Here is a 21,441-nt window from a genome sequence, read left to right on the forward strand (position 1 = left end):
ATGTTATTTTAAAAAAATTAATATAAATTTAAATTATTTTTAAGCATTAAAATAAACTCAAAAAAATTTTAAATTGTAACAAAAAGTCTACAGCTCTACTGATCTTCTATAGATATTAATATAAAGCACAAAAAATTTAAAAATCTAAAATAAATTAAAAAATTTGGGGAGTCTTAACTAAAAGTTTAAAGCTCTATTATCTTTTCTATAATACTATATATGAACCCAATAATTTATAAATCTTGAAATCACCCAAATATCCTTAAGTTATAACCAAAAGCTTAAAGTTTTGTTAGTATTTTTTAAAAATTCAATATGGACTTATGTGATTTTTAAAATTTAATATGGTCTTTCAGTTATTTGTTCTATTATCATGTCATCTTTATAGTTTTAAGCAGGCTAATTTCTTTTTTTTTTTTTTTTGCACTACTAATTTCACCACTCCTAACTTGGTCTAGCAAACTACATATATAATGTTATATTTTTTTTTATCATTTGTAATGAGTTATGCTACCACCTCAGTCTATAATTATAACATGTAATTTTATATTTTTATTTAGTATTTACTGCAGTTCTGGATTTGAGCAATTAACTTTTTGTGAGGTGTACCATTAAAAGGAGTCTGGTTGGAGGAACCATACTTCATACAGCAAGGTAAGCCAATAATCTAGGAAAGCTTGTAATTCTTTAACATTCTCCTAGTCATTGTCAATCTCAAAATTGTCCTCTATGATCTAAAACTTTGTTTAGATTTTAACTATTTGATATAAGTTTTGTCATAGTTCATGCAGTTTATGCATAAATGAACCAATTCAGTTCATATTTCAATTTTAATGGTAGATTTGTATTTTTCACTCGTTAAGAAAATAATTACTAAAAGATAATTATTTGAATTGTACATGGTACTAACTTAGAATTAAAATACTCTTTTCATCATTTTATCTCATTAACATTATATTTTTATACTTATTATATAAAATTAAAATTTGAACTAAACTTAAAACTTATGATCAAATTATTTTTTGTATTGTTTACAGCGGCTATATGTTTTAGGAGTTTTGCTCAAGATTCATAATAATAAAGGAGTGAACTGTATAAATTATTTGAATGCAAACTAATAATTAGAAAAAAAAAAAAAAAAAAAAAAGGAGAGATGCCCATTCCTTTCCCATAAAACTCAAAATTTTCTATTCCTTTTAATATAAAATTAATTAAAAATTTTAAATAGAAATTTTTATCTTGTCTTTTTTGCTTAATGATATTATCGACTTTATCTTTATAACTAAATTTTTTATTCCTTTTATAAAGTTTTGTGGAAAAAATCATTATAATAATGTTTCTTTTTTTTTGCTCTTTTGTTTTATTTTTACTTATTAAAACAAGGTAACATTTTTGTTGTCATTTTCCTTAAAATAACTAACTTCTCTCTTTTATTTTATATTTTATTTCTTTATGAAACATAATGTAAAGATATACTACCTTGAATAACTCCAAACTCTACATAAGAACTTATATATATATACATACATATATAGATATATCCTATAGGATGCATGGGTGAAATTCTGAGAAGAGACAATTTTATATTCTTACCCTAAGATTTATAGTCGATGTCATCATAATCAAATTGAGATTATTTAGTTTATAGGATATTCAACATTTTAAAAATAAAACATTCATTCACAATAAAATAATAAAACAAAACAATTTTGTCTTTTATAAATATAAAGATAAGTATAATATAATATCTTTTTATATCACATGTGATTGGGTTGTAGTGCATACTATTGCTAATAACAAATTAGAGGTCATTTTCATGTCTATGTTAGAAAAATTATTGAATGTATGATTGAGATCTTAGGGGTAATGTAAATGTTAGTTAACAACGTAACACTAATAATAAAAATAATTTTAATAATATCATATGTTGTAAATCTAAAAAAGAAAGTTAAATCATATATGATTAATTTATAGTGATAAATGTTCGTAGTATTGAACAATTAAATTTGATATATTCCATGACTTTGGTCATTTCAAGATACAATAAATGAAAGGGTGGTTTTCTACAATCCTATGTAATATATATTGAAAGGTTCTTACATCTCGAGATTCATTTTTATGTTATTTAAGGACTCCAAAATATATTATTAGCATCACTACATGTTTACTTAATTTATGAATACAATAAATAAAATATTATGACATTCCATTACTCGATAGATTAAGGAGTCTGATAAGAGAGTGCAAATTAAATTATGTAGCAGAAGAAAATTATCTCTTACAAAATATTTGATGTTCAAATACACCTGAAATCAAGAAGATGACTAACAAAAATATACACAACGTTGTTCAAACCACTTCTTTCATTACAAAAGGAATAGTTCATCAGAGTATAGTTATCCATATGCACTCAAAAGTCCACTATGGATCCGTGAATGGATCCAAACTAGCTTCAAGGGGCAGCTCAGGAAGCAATTCCTCACTATCCTTATTGGTTGGGGGAAAGGGATTAGGGTGAGTTCTATAAAACTCAGCAAGAAAAATAATATTCAACTACACTACTAAAGTTTCAAATGTCATTATTCTCAAAATATGTCATTATCTTAAAAACAAGTGACTTACCTCTTGAACTTGTCACATAATCTAATTCACTTGAAATATTGAGAAAATGTTTACTTTTTAAAAAAATTAAATCAGAAACTTTCGGTTTCAAGTCATAATTATAAGAAATAAAGATAGAGTAATGCAACATAAAATAATTAATGATACAACGGGGCAATATAACATAAACTAATTGAACTAAGTAAACATGGCATGCCATGATAGAATAGTGAGTAACATAATAGAAACCAGTTGAACCAACTAAAAGCATAACAATGTTATGACAGAATAGTGAGAAACATATTGTATTCAAGGAAACTATAAAAGCATGGGAAAACAATCAATTGTTCTAGCTATACCATCAAATAGTTAAATTCATTTACTGTTTTTACATATCTTTGCGCGAAACTATTTTAACTTATACCAACATATGACAGAAGGGATCCCTAGCTACCATTGTGAATGGGAAACAATTCAATTTGATATACAGTATAACGGTTGAAAACTAATCACCATAGTCATACTCGCCACTATGACCCCTACAATAATAGTTAAATACTAATGATCATGGTCGTACTTCACCACTGTGACTCCTATGATCAATTGCGATTCCACTCTCGTTAGAGGAAACACCAATACTATTCACATGGAGTGGTTCACCAACAGTCAATTTGGTAACCCCTCAATGATAACAAGTAAACAAATTTTCAATCTTTTCACTTTTCTTATTAGTTCAAATTATCCTTTATTTGTACTGTCCAAACATGATGGGAGTCCATAATCCAATCTTAGTCTAATAAAGGTCCATATACCCGGATTAGACCATTAGATTACCCTCTAGGTTAAGACCCCAAATGAGTAACCCTCTTAATCATCGCTCCTAAAGCGAAATTGAAGGTCTGACTCACACACATAACATATTATATAAAACAATATCAATAAGTAAATCATGTCTATACACTATACAAAAGTAAGCACTCTAAAATCATGCGATTTACAATCTTTAACATACTTTACCAATTCATACAAGAATAACAACTAAGAATTCATACATTTTGTCATTCTTTTAATGTTCTCATTATCTAGAAAACAAATTTAAAAGAATACGTAGAAATACTAAGATCCCTTACTAAAATCCAAGCTTTTAATTTTCCCATAACCAGGTTGTTTAATTATTTTAAAGGAGATGAAAAGGTCATTTGGCAACCATAGATTTTAGAAGAGATTTCTAAAAGTTTAAAGAAAATAGAATCTAATAGTGAGTTCTTAGAAATTGTAGTGAAGTAACAAAATCGAGAAAATGAGGATTACCATACGAATGGAAAAGTTTTCTCAATTTTTTTTTGGTTTTGTCTCTTTCTCTCTCTAGCTTTCTTTCTCTACTTTCTCTCTCTACTTTCTCTCTCTCAGTCTCAACCAAATGAAAAGGGATAAGGAAAAAAATGAAAAATGGGAGAGGAGAGGTGAAAAAGGGCTTTAAATAGGCTAAAAGAAGAAATTACATATACGTCACATTGCGACATGCATGTGTGCCACATGGCAACCGATGGTGGGTGCAAGCGGCTGTCAACGGTTACAAGGCAACAGGATGAATGTGATGTGCGGCAAGCGGGCAAACGGCTATGGTACACAGGATAGCCATAGGCAACAGACATGCGCACGATATGACATAACACAAACTCGTGGGGCAGCATACATGTAACATCCCAAATGCCTTATGGGTATAAGGGTACCTAATAACAGAACATATACGAGTGCAATAAAAAATGTATATAGTAGAAGCTAGAAATCCCTTACAACTAAAACATAATGAGTGTTTATACAATTAGGATCATGAAGATCATTAAATAAATATGAAGATCATTAAATAAATATATACAGAAGTTACTTAATTACAAAAATATTGTTTATCAGAATGCGGACAAAATAAGCACCAATAAGTACACTAGGGATCCAAAGAAGGATCGAAGTGGGCTTCGAGAGGCAACACTGCGGACGGTTCATTGTTATCGTCATCTAGGAGGTCTCAGCATGGAAAGGGTGAGTTCTATAAAACTCAATAAGGAAAATAATATTAAAATTATACAGTTAAGGTATCAAAGGTTATTAGTCTTAAATAAACATGCATATCTAATAAATACATACCTCAAAGATCCATGACAGAAGGACAGAGTTAAATAATTATAAAACAGTTGTTCTTTTAAGAAAATCCTTTTAACATATAAACAGAATTGAAATTCATAATGATAGACAAAATCATAAACTATTACCAAATAGAAAAGTAATAGGAAGAAACATAACATAAGAAATATTCTCATTTTTACGTCTTTTATCGTTTCCTTCGCGTGAAGTCATTATGATATATATCTATTAAGGACAGAAGAGATTCCAAACTACCACTGTGAATGACATTAGATCATATCATATTAGCACGTTTCAGTGTGTCAGACCAAATAAGGGTGGGATCTATGACCACGGTCGTACACCACTGTGGACCCCACTTATAGTTATACGTATCCGCTTTTTGTCAGAGAAAACGCTCATCATTTATAGGGAGTGGTTCACCAACATATTCAGATTCAGAGGCAGAGGCAGATACGGAAACAAAACAGAAATAGAAATCCCTCAAAGATAGTTGCCTAATGAATATATATTTTTCCTTTTCTTGTTTTGGCACAAGGCCGTCATGTATAGATTTAACGAATATAAAACAATCAATAAAATGCAATATAATGGTACAAATGCTTTTAAAATCATATCAGATAACAAACAATAATATACATCATCATAATTTAATTATTTTATCTAAAAAGGGCACTTAGAGGTATAAATAGAAATACAAGATCTTTTACCAACACTTGGCAAGAAATCGGATTCTTAGAAGTAGATGGGAGGAGTGTTTTGCATATAGAATTCCTTTGGTGACCCCTATAATTTCCTTTCTTGCTTTCTCTTTCTTAGAATCTCATTTTCTCTCTTTAGAATCTCACTTTCTCTCCCTAGAATTCACTTTAAGAAGAAAGAAAATGAATATAAGTGGAAAAATGAGGGAGAGAGGTACACAATTTATATAAGTTGGGAATTGTTGGATGTGTGCCATGTGGCACACATCATGGCCGTCCACGTGGTAGTAAGGGAGAGGCTACCATGGTGGGACCCGTTTTGCCAGGTGAGCCATGCCCTGCCAGCGTGCAGGGCATGGGTGCGCTTTGTGCGCAATGCCACGCAAACACCTGTGCATAAAGGGCTTGGTGTGTGCACCTCAGCATATGCGCGCACAAACCCACCGACGTGCAGCCGCAAGATTTTTTCTGCGTGTCGGGGGATTTTTTCTTGTCTTTTATTTTTTCGATTTCTTTGCTGGTTTTTTCTCTTTTCCCTAAAAATTTTCAAATACTATATACACATATATATTTAAAATTCTTTAAAATACAGGTTAGTTCTTAAAAGAAAACAACTAAAAATATACGTAAAATGTTAAATATAAGTGGCCTTAAGGCCCAAATGGAGCTTTTAACACCACGTTTAAGTGTAGAGGTCTCAGAGTGTTATAGTGTGCATGCGGCGATGTGACGTACTATAGAGCGCTTGTGCGATGCAACACGCGTAGGCGCATGCGCGATGCGACGTGGGCACTGTGCGCACGCGATAGGATGCGAGTGTAGTGCGCAGATACGCGTGGTGTGAGCTGGCCTGCAAGTTGTGTCCTCCCCCCCCCCCCCAAAATTTCTTGTTTCTCCAATTTTTTTTATTTTCATTTTTATTATTTTTTCTTTAAACAAATTTATTTTTGTAAAATTATTTTGTATTTCCCTTTGCCAAAAATACGCATTAATTCAAGTATAAATTATTTGAATATTGAAACTTAATGATCAAAATATGATAAAATATTTACAGAAAATTTATAAAATAAAAGCGAATAATATTATAATATTACTATTTAAGGTTTAGGGGTGTCCCAAGTATGTTGAAAGTAAAAAAAAGTAATAATTCGGTAGAACTATAGTTACAATGTCTAATTATAACATAATCACATGATTAACGATGTAAACTAAATTGATAACTCTCACATAGATATAATGGATTTCACACTTTAAATCTAAGGAAAAGCTCATTCTTGTGTAATGCCAAAATTAATTTTAAAATAATATTGAAACTTTTTTAATTTGATTCGATAATCTTTAATAAAAAAATATTATAATTGAGAGTTAAGCAAATATATGGACTATGGCAATTTATTTGAGGGCTAAAGAAGCTTTTGATACCATATGATTTGTAAAATAGCTTACATTGGTTAGTAGACCTAAGGTAATATTAATGATGATGAATTAAAACTAAATTAATTATGTTGGACTTTGATTGGACCTTAGATCATGGGATAAATTCAAACTAAAGGACAATTTAATTAGAGTTAAGCCCAAATTTCAGTGACGTAGTAGTGTTTATTGTGAATAATATGTGTTTCAATTTAATATTAATCAAAATGGTAAACAACTAGTTTATGTTATCACATGATATAATTTTGAAATTTTTTTATAATAATATAAAAATAACATAAATATTACTTTAAGTAAACAAAAATTTTATAAAAGTAAAAAAAAAATAAAAATAAAAAGCTTTATCCAACGCCTTTGATGCATGTTGAGATCCTTCTGGTGAATATATACTTCAAGTTCTTATGGTCTATATAAATATCAAAAGTCTCTTCATATAAGTAGTGGTACTAGGTCTTCAAGGCGTGAATAATAGTGGCAAGTTCTAAATTGTGGGTAAGGTAATTCTTTTCATGACTTTTTAACTATTTGGACCCATAGGCTATGACCTTTCTATGCTGCATCAGAATATAGTACAACCCTAAGTAGGAAGTATCATTGTATATTGTGTATCCACTTATCATACTCGGCAGAGGTAAAACTAACGTGGTAATCAACCGCTTCTTGAGTTCTATAAAGCTCATTTTACAGTTATCATTCAACTCAAATTTGACGTTATTCTTAGTAAGTGGGGTCAAGGGGGCAACTAGGCTTAAAAACCCTTCTACAAACCTGTGGTAATAGCCTATCATCCCCAAAAAGCTATGAATCTCCTTAATTGAAGTCAATTTTTCCCAATCCATTACTACTTCAACCTTCTTAGGATTTACTAACACTCTATCCTTTGATATTATGTGTCATATGAAGGTAATCTGCTCAAGTCAAAACCCACACTTGCTCAGTTTTACATATATCTTATTTTTTCTGAGAACTTGTAAAACCTGAGTCAGGTGCTGAACGTGTTCCTCTTTGTTTTTTAAATAGATCAAGATGTTATCAATAAACACTATGATGAACTAACACTCTATCCTTTCAATGTTCAAGGTGATTACAGATAGTATACGTACCTTATATCATGTCTGGTTTGGCTTCAGCATCCTGGTGAGTATGGATGTAGGCTCTGACCTGGATTAGAGGTCTGGCTTAATTTTGATTACGTGGGCACTCTCTCGCGTAGTATTGAACACTTTCGTATATGTGGAGGTATTATTGAGCCGATAGCAGAGTCGATGTTCATGATCCTTGCCACAATGCTAGCAAGTCCTACCACATCCTATTATCGGGACCTGAGGAGGAGCTTGAGTCGCAGGGCTAGATCTTTTATTCTGCTGAATCGATGTAATAGGTGCTGGCCTGCGGTGTGAAACTAAGGGCCTAAAATTGCCCATTATTGGAGGAAAGATGTGCGGGTTCCTCTCTATCAACTGTGCCTTGGCTAGAACCGCTGAGTAAGTGTTGAGGTCAAATACATACAGTTGTTATCTGATCTTAGGACAGATGCTCCACTTAAACTTCCTTACCTTTTTGCCTTCATCCATTATATTCTCAGGAGAATATCAGCCAAACTCCAAGAATTTTTGGGCATACTCTGACATTGTCATCTCACTCTGGACCAGGTGTGCAAACTCCATCTCTTTCAAATATCGCAGATGCTCTAGGAGGTACTCTGCATTGAAAGCTACAAGGAATTGTTTCCAAGTGACCGGAATGGGCATGGTGGCCTACTTCAGCTGCCACCAACAGCCTACCTCACCCACAAGTATGCAGGTAACAAATATGACATTCTGTTCGAAAATCACCCCAAGAGTTACGAATGCCTTCTTTGTCTCCGCTAAGTAGTACTCGACCTCTTTGAAAGTGGATGCCCCTACAAAGGTAGATGAGTTAAGTCTCTTGTACCTCTTAATATAGCTTGGGTCCATCACGAGCAAAACTGGGTCCTATTAAAAAAGAACTGATATATGCTAGGGAGGAGTCGGATGGCCGTGTGATGGCACCTGGTTGTACAGTGGGGGCATTGAATTATATTATGGTAATGCCAGATGATACAGTGGAGGAGTAGGGTTATATTGGGGTGGCACTAGATCTTCTCGTTATAGAGTTGACTCATACTGTGGTAATGGTGGCAGTTAGACAACTCCTTCATCTCTTCTTAGGCCTGCTGGGCAGAGATAAGTCTCTCTAGCATCTCGAAGAGTCGATCAACATCCTCTCGAAGCAACTCATCCCGGGTTGCTCTATTTACTAAGAGCCTTCCTCTCCTCATGTCTTTGTACCTGCATTTCACGAGAAAATGTTGAATGTCAGGTTATATTTGAATGATTCAAATCTTTGTGCGAGGAATGATTTCGAGGAATGCAACTTTGATACCAACTGGAAAAGCCCAAAACTTAAAAAAAATGAATATATATTGTAAAAGCGGAAACAATTAAGAATTTAAGGTTTATATTCTTTACACAATGAATTGAGATGCCCAATAGGCTTATGAGAATGCCCTTTTAAGAAAGTTTTTAATAACAGAATAAATAAATAAATAAAAATACAACTAAAGATCCTATGAAATTAACCTCCACTGGGTAGCTCTAATGGGATGTGGGAGACAGCTTTATTTGCAACCTCTTTCTTGATGTTCACGATTTAGATCTTGGTTTTTCTTGATATGAAAATGGTTAAATAGGGGGATGAACTATATTAGCCCAGTAAGAATATCACGCTTAGCACCGATACAGAAAACCAAAAGTTGGTAAAAATCATAAATAACCAATGAAGCCATTATCTCTTTTTAAATAAATTTATTTAACATAAAAATTATTATTTCTATACTTACCATTATGAGTTTCTAAAACCGACATATGAAGACAATAACTAGGATAACATTTTATTTCATATTTAAATGAACAATAACAATAAACTTATCTTCTTACCCATTTACCAGTACTTCTGGGGGTCCATAAGGATCCCCTTTACGTATGGACCCAATATCCAATTTATCATTTAACCGGCCGTCCCCATACCTCGTCCGGTAATGGATGCCAAACATACCACCGCCTCAATACCTCATCCGGTATGAGGGTGAATTATACTTCCCTTTCTGGTATGAGACTTCTCAGCCACATTTAACTAAGGTAATGTCTACGGTAGGATTTTTTCTATACTTCGGGTTTGTACACCCTTTTCCAAGGTACCTGATAAACCTTTCATATATATATCTACATCATCAATCAATCACTAATTACATACCAATATTTCATATTTACAGATCAACTGTAAGTCATTTAAATAGACAATATAAAAATCAAGAAAATGTGATTAGGACATTTGCTTCGAATCAGTCGATATGTGAGGATAATCAGTTAAACAATCAATGAATGAAAAAGTAATTAAAATAAATAAATAATAGCAGTTTATACAATATAGGAGAAAATAAACAACACGATTAGGGCAATTATACACTGATCAGTTTCGACTCTACTAGTGACCTGTAATTAATTTAAGAATTTTTAATTTTTATAAAACACACCAGTATTTGTTATTAGAGTTTTAATTTACTATAACGGGAGAAAAGAGTGAGGGATTCTTACGCCGAATCAGTGTTCGAAATATCATCTTTTTTATTACACCTCTTGGCAGTTCTCGAGTTTTCTGAGTTTTTCCTGCATAAATCAAAAGTACATGTCACGTATCTTGAAATATTCCAACAAGGCTAAAATGAGCATTTTCGAATTTTTTCTGCCAGTTTAGGGTTTCGGCACGGCGGTGCAGGCTTCGACACCCATGATAGCGGTTCCTCCCGGCCTGGCCCTTTTTGACCGATTTTGCATGAAAACTTACAAAAAATAAGGTTAGGGAGCCTTTATCAGTTAGAAAAAGGGAAAAACTAAGACCCTATTGACGGAGGGATTCTTCGATGCGGCGGCTCTGCACGGAGATTGGCCACGCTGCTAAAGTGGCTGTCTACGTGGCCAAACTTTTATTAATTTTATTTTTATCCAATTTTTCCAGATTTTTATTTGTAAATAGGTCATCCCTTATTTTTATTTTGATCATAATTTTCGAAAATATTTTAAAATGTATTTAAAACTCAATTTTCTTTAAAAATTCACAAAAAAATTTAAAACTAAATTATTTTGATTATTATTCCATTAAATATTAAATTTTTCGAATCAAATTTTTTGGCCCAGTATTACACCTTAGATCTTTAATTATATATATCCACACATATATATATACACGCATATAGATTTTGTTTTTGATGTGATAAAACATCCGATTAGAAAATCTTTTTAGTTCCACTAAACCTATTTCATGCATGCTTATTAACACTACATTGGAAGCGGTAAAAGGTTTTTTTTAGCTAAGGGAAAATATTATTTTTTGTAGAATTTTGTTCTTAAAAAGTTATCTCATTTGAAAGATAAGATAACATATTTTATGTAAAATAGACAATTTTATGAATATTGATTACTGTATTATTTATTTTTATAGAAATAATAAAATTTATCTTTCTTATTTTGGTTACCTAAAAAATTAATTGAAAATCTAATTTTATTTAAAATTAAAAATAAAAAAATAATTATTGTTGGGATATCGTTAATACTTATTATTTTTATTTGCGTGATTTAAATAAAATAAATTTATTATTCTTATTAAGTTTATTAAGATAAACTTTTAATTATTATAATTTTTAAACTCTATTGAAAATAAAATATATAACAAATATAACAAAAATTTTATCCTTTTTTTTATAAAATTTTTTGACAGTTGTATAAAAAAATTATACATCAAAATAAATTTATATATTGAATAACCAAATGACATCTAAAAATTTTGTGCGGATGTAATTGCGTAACATAAGGAATAGTTGAGAAAATATAACAATAATTTTTGTCAATTATATTATATATTATATAAACATATATTTTAATTGTCTTGTTAATTTAAAAAATGTTAAAAAGTTCTTTTTTAAATATATCTTATTGATGCTATTTCAAATTTCCGGGTAGTAGATGACCTTTATCAATGCGGTTTCCAAAACCAACTGCGGTTTCCAAAACCACACGCAGTATAGTCACCGTCACTCACATTCGTTGTGTTAGCTGTGGGACGTGGCTCCACAATGACAACGCGTGGTTTCACATTCTGGTACGACGAATAATTTCAACCAACATACATCATCACAACATTATATGACGTCAAAAATAGCATTTAAGAAAAATTTAAAATTAACAACATAATCCTTCGAGATTTCCGTTTGAGTGCGGCTAATTGAAATTACCACTTTCTCCTCAGCTCTGGAACCATTGCTGTGGAAAACTGAAATGCGTTTTTGTAATTTTAACACTTCTGACCAGTTTCTCCTCAACACCGTGTTGTTATACACTCTACTAGTACTATATTTTCGTTTTGGCCACGTAGGACAGTTGACTTTACAATGTAATGGACGGTCAGGATTGGCTAGTGTACCATCGCCACCATACACCAGCGAGCACCTTGATTGTTTTCATGTATATAACAATTTATTTATTATTTATATTATTAAAAATTTAAATCCAAAGTGAGAAGAAAGAAATGGAGGTGGGCGAGTTCGCCGAGTCTTGAAGCATCATCGTGCATGCATTGTTTTTGCTTTCGTACCACCAAACTCCTCTCCTCTTTATCTCTCCTTTCTCCCTTTTGCATGAACATCTTTTCTCTTACAACTAGACCGCAATAAGGCTCCATCGGCTTCTCTGCTCCTCGCAATCTTAATCCAGCAGCACCGCGCTTTACCATCCAGACTATTTTTTGAACAGCGGATAGTCTTAGTTAATTGCAGAGTAGTCAAACATGGCTATTCTTCGTGATGCTTTTATTCACTAGGGAAGGAGTTTCGGCGTTGCTTAGTGGATAGTAGCGGAGGTCAGCACGTTCTCTAATGTCTCCCACTATCCTAGTTGACCAAACTGTTGGTTTTGCTTTCTGAGTTGGTGGTTTATGGAAAAGAGGACTTCAAAAAATAAATTTAGGGTTTGTCTCACTTAAGATTTTATTGTTTATTTGGTTATGTGTCATTTAATTCACAGCACAATTGAGCTGCTCGGTGATCATGGAGTCGAGGATATGCATGAATGCACAGTGCGGGGCGTCGACGTCGACCAACTGGAGGAAAGGCTGGGCTCTGCGATCCGGAGAGTTTGTTACTCTGTGCGATAAGTGCGGGTAATTTCAGCGCCTCTTGTTTTCTGTATGGCAATTTTGCAATATGGCAAGGAATTGTTCGGACAGTTACGCTTTCTGGAGTTTTTATTTTTCGTTTTGTTGTTTTAGTTTTTCAATTTTAACACTAACCAGGGAAATGTGGTATCATGTAAAAAACTTCTGGGTTTCTTACGTCGTACTGATATGTCCATGTTATTTGTAGTGGGTTTTGATTATCGAAAATTCAGTTGTCCTTTTCCTGCGTAAATTTTGTTTGGCTTGCAGGGGAAAATGTCGCTAGAAGCTATCATTCACAGTTATTGAATATTAATATTAATCTAACAAGAATAATTATTGAAATTATTGCCCCCTGCCCACCCAATTGCCAAATTGATTCTCTTCTGCGTTCTCCATCATAGAAAAAGCATAAAAAAAGCAGGGGAAGCTAGGTAGGTAGCTCTTTCCTCTTAGGATAGCTCGAAACTATTTAAAGTTTTCATTTGGTAATACATACTCAATTTCAATAACATGTCATAACAAATTTAATTATACTTTATTATCTTTCTGTGATATGCTTTATTATCATGTCATCTTCACCGCGGTGACCCTTGGAATTTTTTTTTCACTACTAATTTCACTACTCTTAACATAAGTCTCCCACACAGCAGTGCACATAATGCTTACATCTTTTTCATTTGTAATGAAGCATGCCACCATGTCATTCCACAATTGTAACATATAATTTTGTGTTTGTGTTTGGTATCTACTGCAGTTCTGTGTTTGAGCAATCAGCTTTCTGTGAGGTGTACCACTCAAAGGAGTCTGGTTGGAGGAACTGTACTTCATGCAGCAAGGTGAGCCAATAATCTAGGAAAGCTTATAACATTTTCCTAGTCATTACCAATATCAATGTTGCCTTCTATGATCTAAAGTTGTGTTTTGTTTAACTATATTCTATGCCCTTTCTATTTCTAGATTTTAGCTATTTGATATAAGTTTGTCATAAATCATGCAATTTATGCATAACTGAACCAAGTCACTCATATCTTCAATTTCAATGGTAGATTTGTGTTTTTCACTTGTCAAGAGAGTAATTACCAAAAAAAAAAACCACTTGAATTGGACATGGAAAATTGGAATTAGAATATTCTTTTCATAATCTTATCTCATTTTTATTGTGTTTTATTCTTATTATATAAAATGAAAATTTGAACTGAACTTAAAACTTATGATCTAATTGTTTTTGGTATTGGTGGCAGCGACTACATTGTGGTTGCATTGTTTCAAGAGTTTTGATTGAGATTCTTGACAGTGGAGGCGTGAACTGTATAAACTGTGCAAAGAAATCAGGACTCGCCCCTGTAAGATCTATCTACATATCTGTTGCTTCTCCCAGTGAATGTGAACTATTGAGAAATATTGATGAATATGCGTTTCGAAGCAATCAATTTCTATGCATTTGAAGTAGGATAATGTTTTCCCTTCCCTCTTATCGTAGTATAAGTGTTAGAGTGCATAATCAACTTGTGGATTGCACAAATCCTTACTTACAGATAGACTCCCATCCATATGCCTTGTTGCCTTTTCCAATGAAGTTGCATTCATCATACTGTCTCCTGGAAGTACATCTAAAGGTTCAAATCCCTACTAATGCTCCTAGAGGTGCATATCGGGGTTCCTGTTAAATCTATGTGCTTAATTTGATAATTGGATTGAGTAACAGCTCCACTTACAAATGACAAAAATACTACTGTTGCTTTAGGCATACTCACATGACGTACATTAATGCAGGCATGACCAAAAAAGATTAGGATATTACTGTAAATCATCCAACCAACTTCAATTCCTTTACTCATTACCATCTTAAAAGATTTAATGAAACCCTTATCACTTAGAGGGTACTTGAAATTGCTTATGTGGTTCTTGTAAGCATCATTGAAGGCTTCCTTTTTATCTCCACTTGGTGACAGAAAAAAGAAGGTATTTATTTAGGTTCTTAATAGCGACTATAAAAAGATAGAAAATAAGCATCTTATTCTTAACTTCTTATTTTATTATTTTATCTAACTAATTATTTCAAAAAAATTATTTTATCTAACTAATAGACTTAACACCCGCTTGACACTAAATTAAAAATTAACTATGTATCCATAATAACGAAAACTACAAAAACTTTGTAATCAATTTAATTTTTATTATTTTTATATAAAGATGACTGCTTATTTTTTTGCAAGCACTTTGTATAAATGCATAGCTGCTTCTTTTGTAAATAAGAATTTATATTCTTTAAGTGATTTAAAGCACCCAGGTGCTTTAAGCACATTTCTTTCAACAATCACAAATCCTCTTGGTTTTTGACTTCTTGGAAACACATTAGCAAATGAATTAGCAATTATTTTTCTAATTTCTTTAGTACCTTTGATGGTTCCTATACTTATCATGTTCCTTGGATTATTTACAAGCAGCATTTGAGCCCTTTTCTTTTGCAACTTTAGCCACCACTTGCATAGGTGAATCTTTGGAGGCTCGTCATTGACTAGCTTTGAATTGCCTTTTGGGTGACATAGAAATTATCAAGCTTGCAATAAATATAATAAACTGAAAAGCATCTTTTCTTTCATGTCTCTCATATTGCTCTTCCACCATATTCTATTTCCAGGATATTCACTCACGAAAATTTATTATATATTCAAGCAGACGGCTCTTGATGATCAACCTAATGGATTCGGTTTGCTGAAAGTTGATAATGCCTGTGCATCACAAGTTACTGCAACAGATGGCCAACCCGGTGGTGGTAGTGTTGACAAAATAAATCTTCTGCAGTTGAGCAGCAGTACAGAGAAGGTTGGGCTTAAACACTTGCTCCACTTTCAGAATGATGATGAAGAACAGTCTTTTGTGCAGATGAAGCAAGAGGAAGTTTTACATGCTTCAGGAGAACCTGGAACTACGTGTTTCTCAAATTTTCAGGAAACGTCCAATGGATTCTCTCAAGCTGCCAAACCAGACATTAACAAAGCAAGTACAGGGTCAAGAGATGTCTATAAGCCACAACCACAGACAAACTTGAGTATCACACTTGGTACTCCTGAAAATCCAAGTCACCTTAACAGTGCTGTTGTTGATGAAAGGGGTAAGATGTTGTCCACCTTCCAGCAGGTGTCCAGGTCTCGCCATCTTCTTCCGAAGCCTCCAAGGTCAGCCCTTGGGGCAGGTTTAGAAGCAAATTCAAGCATGGGTTCACAGATACGTGTTGCTAGGCCTCCTGCCGAAGGTCGAGGGAGGAATCAGTTGCTTCCTCGCTATTGGCCAAGGATTACAGATCAAGAACTACAGCAATTATCTGGGGAGTATCCTTAATTGTGTCTTTATATGTTTGTTATTAGATTCATGCAGGAATATGCATTAACTGGTATTATAGTGTTAATGCATATCTTCTGAATTCAAGAGTGATTCTTAATCCTATAATTCTCAGTTCAAATTCCACTATTGTTCCATTATTTGAGAAAGTTCTAAGTGCTAGTGATGCTGGTCGCATTGGTCGACTGGTTCTCCCAAAAGCTTGTGCAGAAGTAAGTATGATGCATTTATTTTAGTTTTTCAGTAATTAATCAGTGAGTCCTTTTGCGGATTCTTTTTATACTTTGAAATTAAACAATTATGCAGGCCTATTTTCCTCCTATCTCTCAACCAGAGGGCCTCCCTCTTAGGATTCAAGACATAAAGGGAAAAGAATGGGTGTTTCAGTTCAGATTTTGGCCTAATAATAACAGCAGAATGTATGTTTTGGAGGGTGTGACACCCTGCATACAATCTATGCAGTTGCAAGCCGGTGATACTGGTATTCCAAAATTATTTTAAGTCAATAGAATTATTAATTGGATGCTAGTTTTATCTTATTTTGTTGTGTTAACTGTTAATAAAGCTTACTGTTTAAGCATTTTGTTCTTCATTGTAAGCTCTAGTGGAAGTGCATACAATCTGTAAAATCTTCAGGAGGTTATGACACCCTGTGTATGATCCATGAAGTTGCAAGCTGGTGATACTGGCATCTTTAAAATTAATTTGAAGAATAGTATTTTTACATTTGACACTAGTTTTACCTTCTAGTGATATGTTGAACTGCAAATAAAACTTACTTTCTAAAAAGTTTGTTGCAGTCACTGTAAGCTTTAGCAGGAAGTGGTCATTTTATGTCATGTATGGAGCTTGGTACATGTCTCAATTTATGTTGCATTGTTAAGCCTCATGTCTCATGTGTACTTGTCATGTACTAGTTTCCATACCCATGTTTCATATATTTGTTCAACGAGACACCCTTTTCATGTCTTAAGTCCGATTCTTCTCTTTCTTTCAAGAAAAAAACATTATTTGTTTAGTTTTTCAAGATGTAGCTGTTTATCATTCTAATGGATATAGGGAATGTTTCATAACATGCTTCAGTGAAAAGGTTTTAGAAAATTTGAATCTAATCAAAGCACTTTCTATTAATCTAATAAATGAGAGACAAATACTTTCAACTGTAATAAATTTTATTAATTTCTGAAAAGCCATGTACAAAATTTTGTGGACCCAATTGGCATATTTCCTTCTAAATACAGAATTCCTGAACAAAATCTCAAATATGTTCACATAAACACAATAGATGGCCCACAAAGCGTCATTGTCCACCGTCATACTCAACTTATCTATAATATGCATATAATATGTATTTTGATTCAATTTTGTTATTTTGTTGTGAGAGTTAGAAGCATATTTAGTTAACTTCCCAAGCCTTATTTCTTCTGCAGTAACATTTAGCCGCATGGATCCTGAAGGAAAGCTTGTTATGGGATTTCGGAAAGCAACAAACTCTATTACAGTGCAGGTAAAAGCCTCCGTCAGTTTTATTATTAGTAGACATGACCGTATGATATTAAGCCCTATAAATTATCAAATAAGCAGGACACGCAACCATCTGCCACTCCTAGTGTGGCTCATTCAAGTGAAAGTTTCTTTTCGGGTGTTTTTGAGAACCTGCCTATAACAAGTGGTTACTCTGGCCTTCTTCAGTCCTTGAAGGGAAGCACTGATGTCCACCTAAGCACACTGTCCAAACATTTGAATTCAGCTAATGTTGATATTAGCTGGAATAAATCAGGGAAGCATGAAGACATAACAAGAGAGAACTTGCTGCTGCCATCAATGCTGATTCCAGAAAGAAAACGAACTCGAAACATTGGATCCAAAAGTAAAAGGCTGCTTATAGATAACCTAGATTCTCTAGAACTAAAGCTTACATGGGAAGAGGCACAGGACTTGCTTCGGCCACCTCCAAGTTCTAAACCAAGCATTGTCACAATAGAAGATCACGATTTTGAAGAATATGAAGTGAGTAATTTTACTGAAGTTCTGCATTAATCTTTGAAACCTCTCTCTTATCACCTTGGTTTTCTTTTTTCTTTTATATTTTTTAATTTCTCTGTCATAATTAGTACTTCGAAAATTTGCATGATGAGCTTCATCTGGCTATTAACCAAAACACATTATTTTTATGCTGATTACCATAAATTGTTCACACAGGAACCTCCAGTTTTTGGGAAGAGGAGCATTTTTGTTGTACGATCAACTGGGTGAGGAATTTAGCAGCTTATATATGTATTGTGATTTTTTAGTTTTAAGCATTTAAAATTAGCATCCAATAAGGGAAAGGGAAAATACCAACAATTCAAGGAAACTGGTTCCGGGACATTCTTCTGCAGGAGCTGAAAGCATTTTTTGTACAGACTAATCATTGATTCAGGACAAATAAGGGTTAAAGGGAAGACTAGGATAAAGGGGAGATTAAGAAAAATTTAAACAAGAAACAAAAAACTAAGATTTTGGATCTCAATAATCAATTCAAAATTCTAAATTTTATCAATAACAGTGATAAACGTGAATAATACTGTGTTAAATCAACCCTTTAATATAGGCACCAACCATACATGATATAACTGACATGGAAAAATAAAATGCCCATCACAATATTAATTCATAACTTGAAAGTAAGCTAGATTAGGAACTACTAATCTATCACTTAGATACAAAAAGAATTTCATGAAAGTAGTTCTTAATTTCCTTGGTAGAATAATCCTTCCATTTCAGTGACTCTTCAGTGTTAGCAATGGAATTTGTCTTAAATTCCAAAACAAATTAGTTGATGAGTTATTTTGCAGGTCCAGAGGAATACGTTCCTGTCGGAAATATAATTGAACTTCCTAGAAAATTGTGGACATGTTTTCGGGACATAAAAAGAAAATAGTCGGTGTGCTTTTTTTTCATTTTCATAGTAATATGAAATTTTCCTGAACTTATTATCATTATTTTTTTAATGATTTTCCATTAACATGTCTCTAATGTATCAGGTATCTAATTTAGTTGCATAGGGTTCCTTCAACATATTTCTCTTTATGGCTTTCCAAGATTCATGTTGCTTTAACTTCCTTCTCCCAATTTTGTCTTGTTATGGAAGATCTGTATAAAGTGTTGAAAGAAAAAAGATGAGCAAACAACATAAAGTTTTGCCTGAATTTGTAATGTTCTTCAAGATAATGAAGGGATCTTTCTAAAATTATATATGCAACTTATTCCACATCTTTGTTATCTCTGGTTGATGGTATCTTTACAAATTCCCCTGCATACTGCTAGGGTTAATCCACCTAATCTTGTGTTACTAAGCTCTATTTTCAGGGCACAAGAACAGTGGGTTCAATGTGATAGCTGTTCTAAATGGAGAAGGTTACCAATTGATATTCTTCTTCCACCTAAATGGAGATGTGCCGACAACAATTGGGATCAAAGCAGGTACTAATTTTGTTTTCTGGTACAAGGTCTTCTGTGGGAAAAGAAGGAACTCCAAATAGATCTTTATGCTTATATCAATTTTGTCTTCAGATCTTCATGTTCGGCTCTTGATGAACTGACTCCAAGAGAACAGGAAAACTTCCTGAGGCTGAGCAAGGGTATGCCATCAATGTGACCATCTCCAAGATTATATATATAAAGAGGCTTTCAGCCTGGAGTGTTCTTAGTGAAATGGCTTTCCTACAGAAGCCTTATTCACGAAATAAGAAACCAGTCAGAGGATCTTACATTCTAATTTCACATTCATTACTATCATATTTCACATTATGATTTTGTTAATTTATTGACTATGTAATGCCTTACTCCTAAATAGATTTCAAAAGAAAGAGAATGGCAGCAAGCCATAGGCACACTCCTGAGCAAGAATCAGCGGGCCTCGATGCTTTGGCCAATGCTGCAATTATCGGAGACAATGTTGGTGACCCAGGAACTACATCAGTTGCGACCACAACAAAACACCCGAGGCATCGTCCTGGCTGCTCATGCATTGTCTGCATCCAGCCCCCTAGTGGGAAAGGCAAGCATAAGCCTACATGCACATGCAATGTGTGTATGACAGTTAAACGACGTTTTAAAACCCTCATGATGCGCAAGAAGAAGCGTCAATCAGAGCAGGAAGCGGAGATTGTCCAGAGGAATAAGCACGAATGGGCCCCTAAGGAGGAAGCAGAAGCGGATAGTAGTTCTAAATATGTATTGCCACATAATGATCCTTCGGAGATTGACACTAGGTCAGCAAATGAAGAATCCAACAAACTGATTGAAACTGGCAAAGGACAGATAGATCTGAACTGCCACCCTGATCGTGAAGAGAACTCTCAAGCAGCGTTAAACTGTGTAAGCATGGTGAGTCTTCTTCAAGTAGCAAGCCTTCCGTTGGAGACGTATCTGAAGCAGAATGGCTTTACAAGCTTGATTTCTGAAAAACATGCAAGTTCAACATCGCAAGTCCAACCTCAACCTACTGGGGAAAGTGAAGGACAAGTTAATGGGAATCGAGATTTGGCTTCTGCTGTTGACGAGCCAGAGAATGGCGATGAAGAGAATTGTGGCCCTGAACGAGATCAAATCCAAAGCAGTGGTTCTTGAAGTTTCTTCCGTAAGTATTTAGTTCTTCTTTTTGTTTCCTTTCCTTTTGGTCCCATACAGTATAATTTACAAGATTATAGGTGTTTTTCCTTGGGCGGGAAATGTTCTTCAATTAGAGTGGAGTGGTTTTTATTCACCTTGTAATGTATCATATAGCTATATCAACGTACAGAGTGGAAATGCGTAGATTGGAAAACTTTGAGCTTGAGACGGTAGAACATACAGGCTTAAATTGATTGAAGTAGTTATTTTTCCATGTTCAAGCAGGTTCCTATCCTGAGTTTCAATTGATTCAAATGAAAATTGACTCTTCGTTTCAACGTTACATAGTAAATGCATTCCAAAAAACAGTCATTCCTCTACACCAGTGCAAATC

The 21,441-nt window shown here is 33.5% G+C and overlaps 1 protein-coding gene across 10 annotated transcripts; it reads left to right on the plus strand.

Moving 5' to 3' along the window:
• The first annotated feature begins 12,457 nt into the window (after positions 1–12,457).
• On the plus strand, positions 12,458–21,331 carry LOC110824344 (HSI2-like 1). 10 transcript variants are annotated; one of them, XM_088222489.1, is made up of 13 exons: positions 12,458–12,812; positions 12,977–13,112; positions 13,864–13,945; positions 14,351–14,452; positions 15,786–16,441; positions 16,513–16,663; positions 16,758–16,932; positions 17,882–17,958; positions 18,036–18,461; positions 18,654–18,703; positions 19,791–19,916; positions 20,007–20,074; positions 20,290–21,331. In XM_088222489.1, the coding sequence occupies exons 2-13, from the start codon at positions 13,000–13,002 to the stop codon at positions 21,063–21,065; spliced, it is 2,802 nt and encodes a 933-aa protein (XP_088078615.1). In that variant the 5' UTR covers positions 12,458–12,812; positions 12,977–12,999; the 3' UTR covers positions 21,066–21,331. The 10 variants fall into 10 exon arrangements, with proteins under 10 accessions (XP_088078615.1, XP_088078617.1, XP_088078621.1 ...); XM_088222491.1 differs by having other exon boundaries at positions 19,803–19,916; XM_088222495.1 differs by having other exon boundaries at positions 18,144–18,461.
• The last annotated feature ends 110 nt before the right edge of the window (positions 21,332–21,441 follow it).

Source organism: Carica papaya, chromosome 6, assembly GCF_054855325.1.
Source record: "Carica papaya isolate Zhongbai chromosome 6, ASM5485532v1, whole genome shotgun sequence".
Lineage (NCBI taxonomy): Eukaryota > Viridiplantae > Streptophyta > Magnoliopsida > Brassicales > Caricaceae > Carica > Carica papaya.